This window comes from Nerophis lumbriciformis, linkage group LG10 (assembly GCF_033978685.3).
Source record: "Nerophis lumbriciformis linkage group LG10, RoL_Nlum_v2.1, whole genome shotgun sequence".
Classification (NCBI taxonomy): Eukaryota; Metazoa; Chordata; class Actinopteri; order Syngnathiformes; family Syngnathidae; genus Nerophis; species Nerophis lumbriciformis.
Window position 1 is genome coordinate 16,162,774 of NC_084557.2, and position 17,499 is coordinate 16,180,272.

Here is a 17,499-nt window from a genome sequence, read left to right on the forward strand (position 1 = left end):
GTTCATGTCTATGGCAATTTTTTCTCAGTAAAAATCAAGTGAATGTTCCATCAAACTTTGTACCTTGAATTTCCTACAAGACGCTCTTGAGAATAAAGAAGGTGGGAATGTGTTTGATTCCAAAACATTTATTTCAACAAAGCAGAGGTAATAACATGCATACAGTACATTTTTGTTCTTTTTTTTTTACCTGAAACAACTTTTAAACAAAAATAAGTTCGGAGTTCAAAATCAAAAAATTCAACTTAACACAACCTACTGTTTTCAAAATAAGACTTGGCATTCAAAAACGTTTTGTTCACATTCCTGTTTTTTTCCCAGTAAACATTTATTCGATTCACAGTGATGTCGGAGGGCTGACGCACCGCAGCGCCACCCTAAAGAGGCTTCCGAGCAGTCGCGGGGCGTGTTTGCACACCTGCTTCACCAAGGTGAGGCTGAGGGCCATGATGACCTTCTCCTGCGGCAGCTGCTCCAGGCCCACGCCCTGCCTCATCACCCTCTGCACTTCGACAGTGAGGAGGTCAAGCCACTGCTGCAAAACGACAATGGGTAGAGCAGTCAGTATATACAACGTGGTTGCCTTAGTACTGCAGAGTCTTGGCTTTTGTACAAATTGGGTTTTTTTGGACATTGAACAGCCCAGCATTGAGCCTAACAAACTAGTTGACACATTCCCTGCATATCATTCCGCGGAATCAAGGGCCCAAAAAAATCCACATGTCGGTGACTTACTGACGACTGAAAAATAATCCACAATGGGGCCAAAGTAAGTTGCGAGTGACAGCACTTTGATAAAGAAGATGAGAAACACAATTTAATTCCTCTCTGGTCATCGTTATCTTCAAGATTTCCCAATAGTTGAGGGGGAACTGCACTTTATTTTTTTTAATTTTGCCCATCATTCACAATCATGAGAAACAAGCACACGTGTCTTTTCTTTTTTCTGATTCTAAAGATAAAAAACAAGTTGCGGCTAATGGGAGTCCCCTATGTTGCCTTCAAAGCCTTGTAAAACAACTTCAGAACCCTTCATGAATATTTTTTTATACACACTAAGTGTGTACGTGTATATATCTATGTATATACACACACACACACACGTTATACATACAGTACAGGCCAAAGGTTTGGACACACCTCATTCAATGTGTTTTCTTTATTTTCATGACTATTTACATTGTAGATTGTCACTGAAGGCATCAAAACTATGAATGAACACATGTGGAGTTATGTACTCCACATTCAAGAGGGAGTCACTTGAAATTGTTTTCACTTCACAGGTGTGCTTGAAGCTCATCGAGAGAATGCCAAGAGTGTGCAAAGCAGTAATCAGAGCAAAGGGTGGCTATTCCACGCGTTTATTAATAGTTGTGATGCCTTCAGTGACAATCTACAATGTAAATAGTCATGAAAATAAAGAAAACGCATTGAATGAGAAGGTGTGTCCAAACTATCTATCCATCTATCATATATATATATATATATATATATATATATATATATATATATATATATATATATATATATATATATATAATGTATGTATGTATGTATATATATGTATATATATGTATGTATATATGTATATATATGTATATATGTATATGTATATATATATATATATGTATATCTATGTATGTATGTATGTATATATATATATATATGTATGTATGTATATATATATGTATGTATATATATATGTATGTATATATATATGTATTGTATATAAGTTCCCGGCCAATATCGCTACCACGTCACTCCGCCCAGACATGGTGTTAACATCGGAGTCAACCAAGCAAGTGGTGCTACTGGAGCTGACTGTCCCCTGGGAGGAGCGAATTGACGAAGCAAATGAGCGTAAGAGGGCCAAATACGCTGAGCTCACTGTAGAGTGTCGGAGTAACGGCTGGAGAGCCCGCTGTGAACCAGTCGAAATTGGGTGCAGGGGTTTTGCTGGTCACTTACTACAGCGTGTGTTCAGAATCCTTGGCATTAGAGGACTGCAGTCGAGAAAAGCCACCAAGAACATCCTAGAGGCCGCAGAAAAGGCCTCCCGGTGGCTGTGGATCCGTAGGGGGGATCCGTGGTGCGCTACTTGGACACAGGCCGGGGTCTGATCACCCCCGGCTGGGTCGCCCGGGCGAGGGTGTCTGATGATTAAAGACCCGAAACACCCTATGACCCCGGGTTTATCACTGATGACGTGTCCAAGCATCACCGTGAGGTGTATTCAAGTTCTGTATGTATGTATGTATGTATACATATGTATGTATACGTATGTATATATATATATATATGTATGTATATATGTATGTATATATATATATATATACATATATATATATACATATATATATACACATACATATATACATATATACATACATATATACATATATACATATATACATACATATATACATATATACAGGTAAAAGCCAGTAAATTAGAATATTTTGAAAAACTTGATTTATTTCAGTAATTGCATTCAAAAGGTGTAACTTGTACATTATATTTATTCATTGCACACAGACTGATGCATTCAAATGTTTATTTCATTTAATTTTGATGATTTGAAGTGGCAACAAATGAAAATCCAAAATTCCGTGTGTCACAAAATTAGAATATTACTTAAGGCTAATACAAAAAAGGGATTTTTAGAAATGTTGGCCAACTGAAAAGTATGAAAATGAAAAATATGAGCATGTACAATACTCAATACTTGGTTGGAGCTCCTTTTGCCTCAATTACTGCGTTAATGCGGCGTGGCATGGAGTCGATGAGTTTCTGGCACTGCTCAGGTGTTATGAGAGCCCAGGTTGCTCTGATAGTGGCCTTCAACTCTTCTGCGTTTTTGGGTCTGGCATTCTGCATCTTCCTTTTCACAATACCCCACAGATTTTCTATGGGGCTAAGGTCAGGGGAGTTGGCGGGCCAATTTAGAACAGAAATACCATGGTCCGTAAACCAGGCACGGGTAGATTTTGCGCTGTGTGCAGGCGCCAAGTCCTGTTGGAACTTGAAATCTCCATCTCCATAGAGCAGGTCAGCAGCAGGAAGCATGAAGTGCTCTAAAACTTGCTGGTAGACGGCTGCGTTGACCCTGGATCTCAGGAAACAGAGTGGACCGACACCAGCAGATGACATGGCACCCCAAACCATCACTGATGGTGGAAACTTTACACTAGACTTCAGGCAACGTGGATCCTGTGCCTCTCCTGTCTTCCTCCAGACTCTGGGACCTCGATTTCCAAAGGAAATGCAAAATTTGCATGGTTGGGTGATGGTTTGGGGTATTGTGAAAAGGAAGATGCAGAATGCCAGACCCAAAAACGCAGAAGAGTTGAAGGCCACTATCAGAGCAACCTGGGCTCTCATAACACCTGAGCAGTGCCAGAAACTCATCGACTCCATGCCACGCCGCATTAACGCAGTAATTGAGGCAAAAGGAGCTCCAACCAAGTATTGAGTATTGTACATGCTCATATTTTTCATTTTCATACTTTTCAGTTGGCCAACATTTCTAAAAATCCCTTTTTTGTATTAGCCTTAAGTAATATTCTAATTTTGTGACACACGGAATTTTGGATTTTCATGTGTTGCCACTTCAAATCATCAAAATTAAATGAAATAAACATTTGAATGCATCAGTCTGTGTGCAATGAATAAATATAATGTACAAGTTACACCTTTTGAATGCAATTACTGAAATAAATCAAGTTTTTCAAAATATTCTAATTTACTGGCTTTTACCTGTATATATACATATATACATATACATATGTACATACATATACACATATATATATATATATATATATATATATATATATATATATATATATATATATATATATATATATATATATATATATATATATATATATATATATATATACACACACACATTCAAAACCCTCCATCAATGTTTTATATACAATGTGTGATATATATATATATATATATATGTATATATATATATATATGTGTGTATATGTACTGTATATATATATAAATATATATACATGCAGTATATATATAGTTTCAGGGATGAATAAGCGGTCTTACACACACACATTTTCCCAAACAAATGTTCTTTCTCCTCACAATGACAACATTACACTTACATTTATGTCAATTTCCATGATATCGTGCATTTAACAGCGGATTCCCTTTTATTGACCAATTCTGTAATTCCGTCCATCATATGCCTTACTTTTTTTTTTATTGAGTTTAGTGATTATTGATTAGGCATACTTTCACTGTGTCAAATAAAAGTAGCAACCATTGTGCAGACCATTAATCATTTTTTCTATAACATTTTTATGTCAAGCCTTGCATAAATGTCTCTGCCAAAATGTTAAAAAAAAAAAAGTGTGTTGTTGTACTGTGCAGGTTTGAAATAAATACTTCAATAGTCAAAAAATAATAATGACTCGAGAAGACAAAAACAAAATAGAGAGCAAAAATGTATTAATTGTCCAACCCTGGTACAATGACTAGTCATTTCCCACCTGGCAACAGATCTCGATCTTGCCCTTGTCGTTTACACAACAGACATGTTTGGTGGTGTGCAGTGAGATTTGTGTGTCTAATAAAAAAATGTGGTGGAGACTTTAGAGCAGACTTACGTCACTCGGCGTGGACATGATGCTCCTGTGCAGGTTTCGGGCCGCCTGGTCCACAACATGCTGCTGAAATTGGTCGCTGATTTGTCTCAGTCTGGCGGCGACCTCCTGCAGGGCTGCTACTTCGTCATGACCACCTACAAAGAATAATACTTTCATTCAATGCTTTTATTCGATTGATATTTTTCATAGGAGCAGCATAACAATGTTCATATACCTTGTGATGATGCAGTGACGTGTGGTTGTTCAGGCCCACAACCACTACAGAGGCCACATGATCATGGCCTGGGTTTTTTTTGTAAAGTTTTGAACATATTTTTCTTTCATTTAAATCCGTAAGTTATAAAATTCAACGCCCTAAAAATTAAGGTAAAATCCATTTTGGGACCAGGAAAAGAAGAAACAGTCACATGAGCAATAAGAAGAGTCAGAGTAAAAGTTAATAAAAGACTGAGATAAAACTCTCTTTTAAGGCAGGGGTCTCAGAGACGCGGCCTGCGGGCCAATTGCGGCCCGCAAGACGTTATTTTGCGGCCCGCACCTTAATATGAAAATTTAATGTTAGTGCGGCCCGCGAGTTTTATATGAATGGCACTTGACAGCGTCATACTTGCCAACCCTCCCGATTTTTCCGGGAGACTCCTGAATTTCAGGGCAACCATTCTCTTGAATGTCTGCCGATTTTCACCCAAACAACAATAATATGGGCGTGCCGTGATGGCACTGTCTTTAGTGCCCTCAACAACCTTTACAAACAGCGAGCCAGCCCAGTCACATGTTGAATTTGGCTTCTGTACACACGTAAGTGACTGCAAGACATATTTGGTGAACAAACATACAGGTCACACTGAGGGTGGCCGTATAAACAAGTTTAACACGGTTACAAATATGCGCCACACTGTGAACCCACACCAAACAAGAATGACAAACACATTTCGGGAGAACATCCGCACCGTAACACAACATAAACACAACAGAACAAATACCCAGAGTCCCATGAAGCCCTAACTCTTCCGGGCTAGAATATACCACCAAACCCCGCCACCCCCCCCAACCCTGCCCCCTCACACATCAACCCCCCCCCTCCGTGCGTCGGTTGAGGTGGGCGGGGTTATGTATATATATATATATATATATATATATATATATATATATATATATATATATATATACACACATATACATATATATATATATATATATATATATATATACAGTGGGGCAAAAAAGTATTTAGTCAGAATCAGAATCAGAATCAGAATCAGCTTTATTGTCGTTACGCAAGGTAACGAGATTGAGGCCATTCCATACAGTGCGATGTGTGCATGCTAGAAAAACAATGTGCAAATATATAAAAATATAAAAAATGTAGAAGTGCAATGAATATGGTGTGAAATGAATATATACATGAAAAAAACAAAACAAAAACAGGGTGGTTGGTGGAATGGGTTATTGCACCGAAGAGAAGGCAGTTATGAGGGACAATGGGGCAGTCCGTTCAGGATGGTTATGGCCCTGGGGAAGAAGCTGTTCTTTAGCCTGTTTGTTTTGGTTTTAATGCACCTGTAGCGCTTCCCAGAGGGCAGCAGGTGGAACAGGTCAGAGCCAGGGTGGGTGCTGTCCTTGATGATGGCACTGGCTCTGTTGAGGCAGCGGGAGGTGTAGATGTCCGTCAGAGAGGGGAGAGGGCGGCCGATGATCTTCTGAGCCGTCTTGACCACTCTTTGCAGCCTCTCCCTGTCTGCTGCAGTGCAGCTGCCGTACCATACCGTAATACAGTAGGTCAGCAGGCTCTCGATGGACGAGCGGTAGAAGGTCAGCAGCAGGTCAGGCTTCAGGTTGTACTTCCCGAGGACTCTAAGGAAGTGTAGCCGCTGCTGAGCCTTCTTGATGATTGATGTGGTGTTGACTGTCCAGGAGAAGTCATTAGAGATGTGGACTCCAAGGTACCTGAAGGTGTGGACCCTCTCTACACGCTCGCCGTTGATGTAGAGGGGGGCAGGGTCGGTGCTGCTCCTCCTGAAGTCGACGATGATCTCTCTGGTCTTGTTGGTGTTGAGAGCGAGGTTGTTCTCCGAAGACCAGGCCGTCAGCTTCAGGACCTCCTCTCTGTAGGCAGCCTCGTCACCCCTGGAGATGAGCCCGACCACTGTGGTATCGTCGGCGAACTTGACGGTAAGGTTGTCACTGTGGGCCGGACTGCAGTCATGGGTGTAAAGGCAGTAGAGGAGGGGGCTCAGCACACAGCCCTGTGGGGAGCCGATGCTCAGCGTGCGGGAGGATGAGAGGTGCGGGCCAAGTCTCACATTCTGGGGTCGGTCCGTTAGGAAGTCCCTTATCCAGGCGTTTGTGAGAGGGGGGAGGCCAAGAGTGTCCAGTTTATTGCAGAGTCTGTCCGGGATTATTGTATTGAAGGCAGAGCTATAGTCCACAGAGAGCATCCGGACGTAGCTCTGCTGCTCCAGGTGGTTCAGAGCAGAGTGGAGAGCAACAGCGATGGCGTCCTCTGTGGACCTGTTCGCCCGGTATGCGAACTGGTGGGGGTCGAAGTCTGGAGGGATATGGTCCTTCATGTGCTGGAAAACAAGTCGCTCGAAGCACTTCATGATTACCGGAGTGAGGGCCACTGGTCGGTAATCATTCAGGCTGGTGATGGGAGACTTCTTCGGCACCGGGATTATTATCAGCCACCAATTGTGCAAGTTCTCCCACTTAAAATGATGACAGAGGTCTGTAATTTTCATCATAGGTACACTTCAACTGTGAGAGACAGAATGTGAAAAAAAAATCCAGGAATTCACATTGTAGGATTTTTAAAGAATTTATTTGTAAATTATGGTGGAAAATAAGTATTTGGTCAATAACAATAATTCAACTCAATACTTTGTAATATAACCTTTGTTGGCAATAACAGAGGTCAAACGATTACTACAGGTCTTTACCAGGTTTGCACACACAGTAGCTGGTATTTTGGCCCATTCCTCCATGCAGATCTTCTCGAGAGCAGTGATGTTTTGGGGCTGTCGCCAAGCAACACGGACTTTCAACTCCCTCCACAGATTTTCTATAGGGTTGAGGTCTGGAGACTGGCTAGGCCACTCCAGGACTTTCAAATGCTTCTTACGGAGCCACTCCTTCGTTGCCCGGGCGGTGTGTTTGGGATCATTGTCATGCTGGAAGACCCAGCTACGTTTCATCTTCAAAGCTCTCACTGATGGAAGGAGGTTTTGGCTCAAAATCTCACGATACATGGCCCCATTCATTCTTTCCTTAACACGGATCAGTCGGTCTGTCCCCTTAGCAGAAAAACAACCCCAAAGCATGATGTTTCCACCCCCAAGCTTCACAGTAGGTATGGTGTTCTTGGGATGCAACTCAGTATTCTTCTTCCTCCAAACACGACGAGTTGAGTTTATACCAAAAAGTTCTATTTTGGTTTCATCTGACCACATGACATTCTCCCAATCCTCTGCTGTATCATCCATGTGCTCTCTGGCAAACTTCAGACGGGCCTGGACATGCACTGGCTTAAGCAGGGGGACATGTCTGGCACTGCAGGATTTGATTCCCTGTCGGCGTAGTGTGTTACTGATGGTAACCTTTGTTACTTTGGTCCCAGCTCTCTGCAATCATTCACCAGGTCCCCCCGTGTGGTTCTGGGATTTTTGCTCACGGTTCTCATGATCATTTTGACCCCACGGGATGAGATCTTACGTGGAGCCCCAGATCGAGGGAGATTATCAGTGGTCTTGTATGTCTTCCATTTTCTGATAATTGTTCCCACAGTTGATTTTTTCACACCAAGCTGCTTGCCTATTGTAGATTCACTCTTCACAGTCTGGTGCAGGTCTACAATTATTTTCCTGGTGTTCTTCGACAGCTCTTTGGTCTTGGCCATAGTGGAGTTTGGAGTCTGACTGCTTGAGGCTGTGGACAGGTGTCTTTTATACAGATACCGAGTTCAAACAGGTGCCATTAAGACAGGTAACGAGTGGAGGACAGAAGAGCTTCTTAAAGAAGAAGTTACAGGTCTGTGAGAGCCAGAGATCTTCCTTGTTTGAAGTGACCAAATACTTATTTTCCACCGTAATTTGCATATAAATTATTTAAAAATCCTACAATGAGAATTCCTGGATTTTTTTTCACATTCTGTCTCTCACAGTTGAAGTGTACCTATGATGAAAATTACAGACCTCTGTCATCATTTTAAGTGGGAGAACTTGCACAATTGGTGGCTGACTAAATACTTTTTTGCCCCACTGTATATATACACACATATATATATATATATATATATATATATATATATATAGATATAGATAGATAGATAAAAATAGTGTTCATGTATGAGATATAGGGCTGCCAATTATGGCCACGTGTTGGAATGTGAACATAATACCATCATGTCATTTGTAATGTCTAATAAAAAGACTATAGATAAACGTTATCCATATATTTATAGACAAATATTATTATTTTTTTTTCTTTAATAATATCAACTTGTCAGCTTTTTGTCATTACATGATGCCTTTATCTTTATTTTTACATTTTGATAGAGTTTTTTTTTTTTTATTATGTACATATATACAGTATGTAGATGTAGATGCTGTATCGGGACAGATCCATTGAGAGTTTGAGCGTATAGTCGTATAGGAATTAACTATACACAATAACACATTAACAAAATAATGTGTCACATGAATGATTTTTGAAGTAACACATTTGTGACATGAAAAAAATACAATTAATTAAAAAAAACAAAAAACCTGGTGTTTACTTTTAGATATCAAAATAAAACACAAAACAGTTTGGCTAATGAAGATGAAGTCTAATAAACAAGCTTCTCCAACACCTCCCTAGTAGTTCAGTACAACAGTTTGGCCAACAACAAAAAAAACCCGAACGGATCCCTCTCACATCGAATAAACAATCTTCATAGCCTGCGTTCAATTCGATGAGATGACAAAATTATTATTTGAACACTGATACAGTTTGCAGTTAAATAAAGGACGAGTGAACATCCCAGTCAACAAAGTAAAGACTTTATAAACAAGTTGTGACAACGTTCACGACACATCGCCTGCTGCAAAACATCAAATAGTTTTCTCCTTTTCTGTGTACTTTTAGTGTGGGGACAAGTGCGTCTGTCTCCAATACTGTCCACACCTGTCTCCATCTAAACACAGCAGTGCACTCTTAAACACACGGCGGGAAGCGAGGGAAAATGACATCAAAACAAGCGCTTGGCTCCGTTTACTCCGAGGGGAAATCTCTGCAGCAAAGTCGGTGTCGTTGGTCCGCCATGATTATCAAGCGAAACACCGCTAGTGCGCATGCGCTCGACTTCATGTTGCCAAAAATGCATTGATAAATGACGTTTTTTCGGTAATTAAAAAATATTACCAACCATCGCAAATGATCATTATACCGTTTACTGTTCCATCCCTCGTCCATTAACAAGTAAGAAGTCAAGGGCGGTCACGGCATGTTCTTGCCGCAAATGTTGGTCAATTTTTGGGGCATTACGGCGAAAGACGAGGGCGGTCGCAGCACTTGCCGCGGTAAAATTTGAGCCCTGTGAATAAATAGATAAAAAATAAATAGAGATAAATATGTGCAATAAAGCTGTAATTTGTTTAAAAGAATAGCTACGGCTAGAAGAAAGCTGTTCATATACCGCATCTTGGGACCCTGGAACTCACCATAAAGATTTCTGCTGTAAGTGAGTTGGCAACCCGCTGTACCTGCCTGGTGTACAGGGACTCCAAACTCAGCTGGTGCTCGCCAATAAGTTGACTTGACCACCTGATTTTTTGGCTTAAATCGGTTTCTGTCCTTTAATGGCAGACCTCCAAACCATGACGCCAGACAAAAAGAAAAAATCGATTCAATAAAAGCACGATAAAACACAACCATCATGGTTGTATCTACATGAAAGAAAGACCGTGTCCTTAGACAGTCAAGTTGCTGGTGACCCCTTTTGCATACAGCATCTAAGTGATCCCTAAAATTCAAAGTTTGGAGGCAGCCACCACAGTTGACATAGATCACACAAAAGTCACAATTTCTCTGTGAATGTTGGTCCAAAGCTAATAAAGATGTTGGCAAAATTAGGGTGATACGTTTGTTTTTTTTGACGTTCTGTGTATTTTTTTTCACGTTTATTGCGCTGTTAGAGTGCCTGCTGGTAACAAAACACTGCAGGAATGTAGCAGAAGGGTTAGGGGTGGCCTCATAAAAACTCATGTCAAAACATTAGGTTTAGGGTCGGGGCCCTTCTGGAGTCTAATATCAATAATAATAATAATAATATCAATAATAATAATAATAAACTAGAATATGCAATTTCAGGAGAAATTGCATGTGAATGCTGAAATGCACAACCCGAACTGAAATGCTATCAGAATGTTTCAAGTACCAAGTTATATGACTCTGAAACATCCATCCATTTCCTACCGCTTGTCCATTTCATACAAATTGTTAGGGTTAGGATATACAGGTAAAAGCCAGTAAATTAGAATATTTTGAAAAACTTGATTTATTTCAGTAATTGCATTCAAAAGGTGTAACTTGTACATTATATTTATTCATTGCACACAGACTGATGCATTCAAATGTTTATTTCATTTAATTTTGATGATTTGAAGTGGCAACACATGAAAATCCAAAATTCCGTGTGTCACAAAATTAGAATATTACTTAAGGCTAATACAAAAAAGGGATTTTTAGAAATGTTGGCCAACTGAAAAGTATGAAAATGAAAAATATGAGCATGTACAATACTCAATACTTGGTTGGAGCTCCTTTTGCCTCAATTACTGCGTTAATGCGGCGTGGCATGGAGTCGATGAGTTTCTGGCACTGCTCAGGTGTTATGAGAGCCCAGGTTGCTCTGATAGTGGCCTTCAACTCTTCTGCGTTTTTGGGTCTGGCATTCTGCATCTTCCTTTTCACAATACCCCATGGGTGCCATGTCATCTGCTGGTGTCGGTCCACTCTGTTTCCTGAGATCCAGGGTCAACGCAGCCGTCTACCAGCAAGTTTTAGAGCACTTCATGCTTCCTGCTGCTGACCTGCTCTATGGAGATGGAGATTTCAAGTTCCAACAGGACTTGGCGCCTGCACACAGCGCAAAATCTACCCGTGCCTGGTTTACGGACCATGGTATTTCTGTTCTAAATTGGCCCGCCAACTCCCCTGACCTTAGCCCCATAGAAAATCTGTGGGGTATTGTGAAAAGGAAGATGCAGAATGCCAGACCCAAAAACGCAGAAGAGTTGAAGGCCACTATCAGAGCAACCTGGGCTCTCATAACACCTGAGCAGTGCCAGAAACTCATCGACTCCATGCCACGCCGCATTAACGCAGTAATTGAGGCAAAAGGAGCTCCAACCAAGTATTGAGTATTGTACATGCTCATATTTTTCATTTTCATACTTTTCAGTTGGCCAACATTTCTAAAAATCCCTTTTTTGTATTAGCCTTAAGTAATATTCTAATTTTGTGACACACGGAATTTTGGATTTTCATTTGTTGCCACTTCAAATCATCAAAATTAAATGAAATAAACATTTGAATGCATCAGTCTGTGTGCAATGAATAAATATAATGTACAAGTTACACCTTTTGAATGCAATTACTGAAATAAATCAAGTTTTTCAAAATATTCTAATTTACTGGCTTTTACCTGTATGTATTTTACTGATAGTTCATCCACACCATGACGTTGACATGTTTACATTAAGTTCGCTTCACGTTTGGAAGAAGGGAAAATGTTGGAAAAAATGAATACGTAATAACTTATTGGTGATAGTCAATAATATTATTATTGTGAACAAAATTAGCATGTGTCAAATACCAAGTTATATGAGACTGAGGTGTACAGCTGCAAAATTGGCTAAAAAAATTAACATGCTAACATTAGCATGGCAATCGGATTAAAACTGGGGGAGAAGAAGGCGGACACAATATTCACACAATAAGCAGGGTTTCACCTTAATGTGACTGAATTTGACGCACCGCCACGCGAGATTCATAGACGCCACACCTTGAAAATAGCAACATAATGTATTGTAGTCTCCAGAAGAAGTCACACAAAGTCTGACGCCATTTTTAACTTTTATTACTAATCTTATGCTAACAATTCCCTGTGCAAACACTTCCTCATTCTCCGCCAATCCACTTTCAGGGCAAGCACGGAGGGTGTGTTTGTGACAATGGGAAAAACTAACATCAAATCAAAGTCTCATGAACATAAAAAATAACCACCAGCAGATGGTTACTGTATGAATGGATAGCCTATCGTGTGTGCACTATTGACTAGTGATGCACAAAAAACTCACCCACCGATACAAAACTTCGACCACCGGAACAGCACTGCCAAAACCGGATGTAAACAAGACCCACGCGATTGTGTGGAGCGTGGTCAGCATGTTTGCGATGTGGACGTAACTTTAATGTTTCCCAGATATACCCAGGGGCATCGATCTGCAAAATATGAGAATATTAAGAGGACAGTGGCGGCTTTTAAGAAGGTAAAGTCCAATTGGAGCAACAACACGAAGCAACTGTGATGTCATGCTCGCTGCAGCTCGCTTATCGTCGGAGACATCGAGGGACAGAAACAGTACGAACGCAGTATATAATAACATCAGAAAAAGATGCTGGATTTGAGGAGTTTACAAAAGTTGAGCTAAGGAAAATAAGGACGATATATATTACAGACCCAATTCTTCCCAAAATTAAAGAAATACAATTGAAAATTATTAATGCAATATACGCTTCAAAGGATTTTTTTCATCTTAAATTTAACATGGAGGTTGATGGCTGTTATATCTGTGGAGCTGCAGAGGATGCCAATCATCTGTTTGTGGAATGTGAGAGTGTAGATGTGTTTTGGGAGGAGATCAGACATTGGCTGAGGAACAAGGGTGTGGAGATGTCCCCATTCTCCATAGAAGAGATCAAATTTGGGATTTTTATAAACGACTGTAACATAGAAATATTTGTCAACATTATTATGCTCCAGGCAAAATGTTTTCGATTTATGAAAGTAAGGTCCACATTTTCTAATTGTCTTAATGGTTTACAATTATCAATCAAATCTTGGAGAATGATTGAGAGTAAGAAAGCCCTTAAATTGATATATTTGTTAAAAACATTTAAAGTGATTTAGGTAGCTCTTTTTGTCCTTTTTTAAATTATTATTATTATTTATTTTTTTAAATAATTATTATTTCTTAATATTTAATACTCTATCTGTATTTGCTTTTGTTTTCTTTCCTTGTTGTTGAAAGTGCTGTGACTGTTGAGTGAATTATAAATGTATGTTTGTTAGGGCTGTGAATCTTTGGGTGTCCCACGGTTCATTCAAAACGATTTTTTTTTTTTTCAATTCAACATGATTCTCGATTCAAAAACGATTTTTTTCCCCGATTCACAACGATTCTCTATTCATTCAATACATAGGATTTCAGCAGGTTCTACCCCAGTCTGCTGACATGCAAGCAGAGTAGTAGATTTTTGTAAAAAGCTTTTATAATTGTAAAGGACAATGTTTTATCAACTGATTGCAATAATGTAAATTTGTTTTAACTATTAAATGAACCAAAAATATGACTTATTTTATCTTTGTGAAAATATTGGACACAGTGTGTTGTCAAGCTTATGAGATGCGATGCAAGTGTAAGCCATTGTGACACTATTGTTCTTCTTTTTTTTATTTTTTTTTTATAAATGTCTAATGATAATGTCAATGAGGGATTTTTAATTACTGCTATGTTGAAATTGTTACTAATATTGATACTGTTGTTGATAATATTCATTTTTGTTTCACTACTTTTGGTTTGTTCTGTGTCGTGTTTGTGTCTCCTCTCAATTGCTCTGTTTATTGCAGTTCTGAGTGTTGCTGGGTCGGGTTTGGTTTTGGAATTGGATTGCATTGTTATGGTATTGCTGTGTATTGTTTTGTTGGATTGATTAATTAAAAAAATAATAAATAAATAAATAAAAAAATTTTTTTAAATAATAATAAAATAAAATAATGAGAACCGATTCTGAATCGCACAACGTGAGAATCGCGATTCGAATTCGAATAATTTTTTCCCACACCCCTAATGTTTGTTGTTCAATTAAAAAAAAACAAACAAAAAAAAAAAAACTTCTATCCTCATTTCCGCAACAACGAACGCTTCCTCCCTCTTCGCCAATCACCTTACAGGCGTGGTACGTTCATGACCATGGGAACTCTGAATACCACCCACTCAGGAACACAACATCAACCCCAGCAGGTCGTTACAGTACATTGTACAATAATCAGAAACAATTCAAAATATGGCAAATCGATATAAATATATATTTCAATACTAATTAATGATAACAGATTTGTTTTAAATGGATGCATACATTTTTCAAGCGTTTTTAAAGAAAATCATATCATTAAAGGGTGTCATGTGACGACGTCCGAGTGACCACGCCCCCATAGCCACAGGTATCTTGACAAACTTGGGGAAACCCTGAATAAATACTATTAAAGCCCAAAATGGAGCAACAAACAAAATGTTTAGGACGACACAACGCCTAGAACCGGCTCTGCGTGTAGTTGAGTGCTTTAGTCCATGTATGTAAATATCGGTACAACATCCACAGGCGAGTCAGTCATAAATACGGATATGAAATAAAGAAAATACAGTGGACTCACCAGGCCAGTTAAGTTCTACTAATGGCTCTATGTCGTCGATGAAAGCCGCGATGCTGTTGCTTGGCAGGTGTCCGTCAATCTCAAGAGCTCCGTCGTCATCACGGCATGTTGCCCAAGTGTTAGTGAGCTCTTTGCCCAAAGAAACGACAGCTTGGCCGAACTCATCGTTGCCGCAGTCCGCATGCAGGAAGCTCAACACCACCAAAGCAGCGTTCTGCTCGCTGGACAAGGTGGGTGAACCCTCCATCGCCTGTAAGTTCCTCACACTGGGGGCTAGAGAAAGGGGAGCACGTAGTTACCGTCGCCAAACTGCCATTAAACTCTTATAAAGAAGTGAAAAGTGCGGGACAAGTTGGAAAACGTTGCTAACTTACGAGCTATAGCAGCTAGCCTTTACTTACGTAGTCGTCCCGGCGAGCGATTAGCTTACAAATTGATGCTAGCTAGCTAATGCTAAGTCAAAGTTCGAACGAAATACATTCCTCTCTGCCCAGAAACATTTTTTTGTGGTTGCGTTCGCAGAAGTTCAGTAGTTATTTCATGCACCGTGCATACAAGCAGCAGCTCTACATGTGAGAGAGACACTGTCGGTCTCCAGCCTGAGTATAAAGTAGGTGGATCTAATCTACTTCACTCGAGTATTTAAATAGTCTGATCATAGCAAGTAACATACTTACACACGGAAAGCAGAATTGCAATAAACTTGTTTCACTTTGCTGCTAAGTTGACGTTTCACCACACATTACATAGAAGCAAATGTAAATAATCAAATGTAGATACTTATTCTTATGCTTTCTGATCTCTCTCTCTCTCTCTCTCTATGTCCACTACTTGCTGTACATATCCTCCCAAGTCAGACCTACACTGTTTCAATGTCCATTTCTCTGACCCTAACCCTCCACATCCCACACCCCGGATTGTAAATAATGTAAATAATTCAATGTATATACTCTGATGATTATCTTGTGTGATGACTGTATTATGATGATTGTATTTATCTGTATCATGAATCAATTTAGGCAGCACGGTGTAAGAGGGGTTAGTGCGTCTGCCTCTCAATACGAAGGTCCTGAGTAGTTGTGAGTTCAATCCCGACCTCGGGATGTTTCTGTGTGGAGTTTGCATGTCCTCCCCGTGACTGCATGGGCTTCCTCCCACCTCCAAAGACATGCACCTGGGGATAGGTTGATTGGCAAGTGTGTGAATGTGAGTGTGAATGTTGTCTGTCTATCTGTGTTGGCCCTGCAATGAGGTGGCGACTTGTCCTGGGTGTACTCCGCCTTCCGCCCGATTGTAGCTGAGGTAGGCTCCAGCGCCCCCCCTTGCGACCCCGAAGGGAATAAGCGGTAGAAAATGGATGGACTTAAACAAGTTGAAAAACTTATTCGGGTGTTACCATTTAGTGGTCATTTGTACGGAATATGTACTCTACAATCGACTAATAAAAGTTTCAATCAATCAATCAAAAAAAAAAAAACAAGTATATGAACACAAAGTAGATTATCTTCTCTTCTCTACTAAAGAGGAGAAATATAACCTAAGGGAAAATGTAATTTAAAACATTTGTATGCACACTTTGAATCTTTAGCATATCAGTATGTGGAATTCAATTATGGAATGGATTAAGTAAAGAAGTTTAACAATGTACTGATATGATCCAGTTTAAGAGGTTGTTCAAATTAATAGTGCTTACAAAGTACAAAGAAGAATAATTATGAGAAACACTTTCAACCTTATTGAAAATAAGATATGCATCTCAGTATGTGTATAATCCATCCATCCATCCATCTTCCGCTTATCCAAGGTCGGGTCGCGGGGGCAGCAGCCTAAGCAGGGAAGCCCAGACTTTCCTCTCCGCAGCCACTTCGTCCAGCTCTTCCCGGGGGATCTCGAGGCGTTCCCAGGCCATAGTCTTCCCAACGTGTCCTGGGTCTTCCCCGTGGCCTCCCTAGGGAGGCGTTCGGGTGGCATCCTGACCAGATGCCCGAACCACCTCATCTGGCTCCTCTCGATGTGGAGGAGCAGCTGCTTTACTTTCAGCTTCTCCCGGATGGCAGAGCTTCTCACCCTATCTCTAAGGGAGAGCCCTGCCACCCGGCGGAGGAAGCTCAATTCGGCCGCTTGTCCCCGTGATCTTGTCCTTTCGGTCATAACCCAAAGCTCATGACC

The 17,499-nt window shown here is 40.1% G+C and overlaps 1 protein-coding gene across 5 annotated transcripts; it reads right to left on the reverse strand.

The window, feature by feature from the left end:
• Positions 1-122: 122 nt before the first annotated feature.
• On the reverse strand, positions 123-16,117 carry bida (BH3 interacting domain death agonist). 5 transcript variants are annotated; one of them, XM_072913914.1, is made up of 4 exons: positions 16,008-16,117; positions 15,331-15,603; positions 4,635-4,768; positions 123-535 (listed from the first exon to the last, which is right to left on the reverse strand). In XM_072913914.1, the coding sequence occupies exons 2-4, from the start codon at positions 15,575-15,577 to the stop codon at positions 338-340; spliced, it is 579 nt and encodes a 192-aa protein (XP_072770015.1). In that variant the 5' UTR covers positions 15,578-15,603; positions 16,008-16,117; the 3' UTR covers positions 123-337. The 5 variants fall into 5 exon arrangements, with proteins under 5 accessions (XP_072770015.1, XP_072770014.1, XP_072770011.1 ...); XM_072913913.1 differs by lacking the exon at positions 16,008-16,117 and adding an exon at positions 15,732-15,953; XM_072913910.1 differs by lacking the exon at positions 16,008-16,117 and adding an exon at positions 15,705-15,953 and having other exon boundaries at positions 15,331-15,596.
• Positions 16,118-17,499: the final 1,382 nt, after the last annotated feature.

Excerpts from the sequence above, each read along its gene's own strand:
- bida (XM_072913914.1), bottom strand. The coding sequence starts at position 15,577 with ATGGAGGGTTCACCCACCTTGTCCAGCGAGCAGAACGCTGCTTTGGTG. Across the intron at positions 4,769-15,330 it reads AGTAGAACTTAACTGGCCTG|GTGGTCATGACGAAGTAGCA; the intron begins GTGAGTCCACTG and ends TATTCTTTGTAG. Across the intron at positions 536-4,634 it reads TCATGTCCACGCCGAGTGAC|CAGTGGCTTGACCTCCTCAC; the intron begins GTAAGTCTGCTC and ends GTCGTTTTGCAG.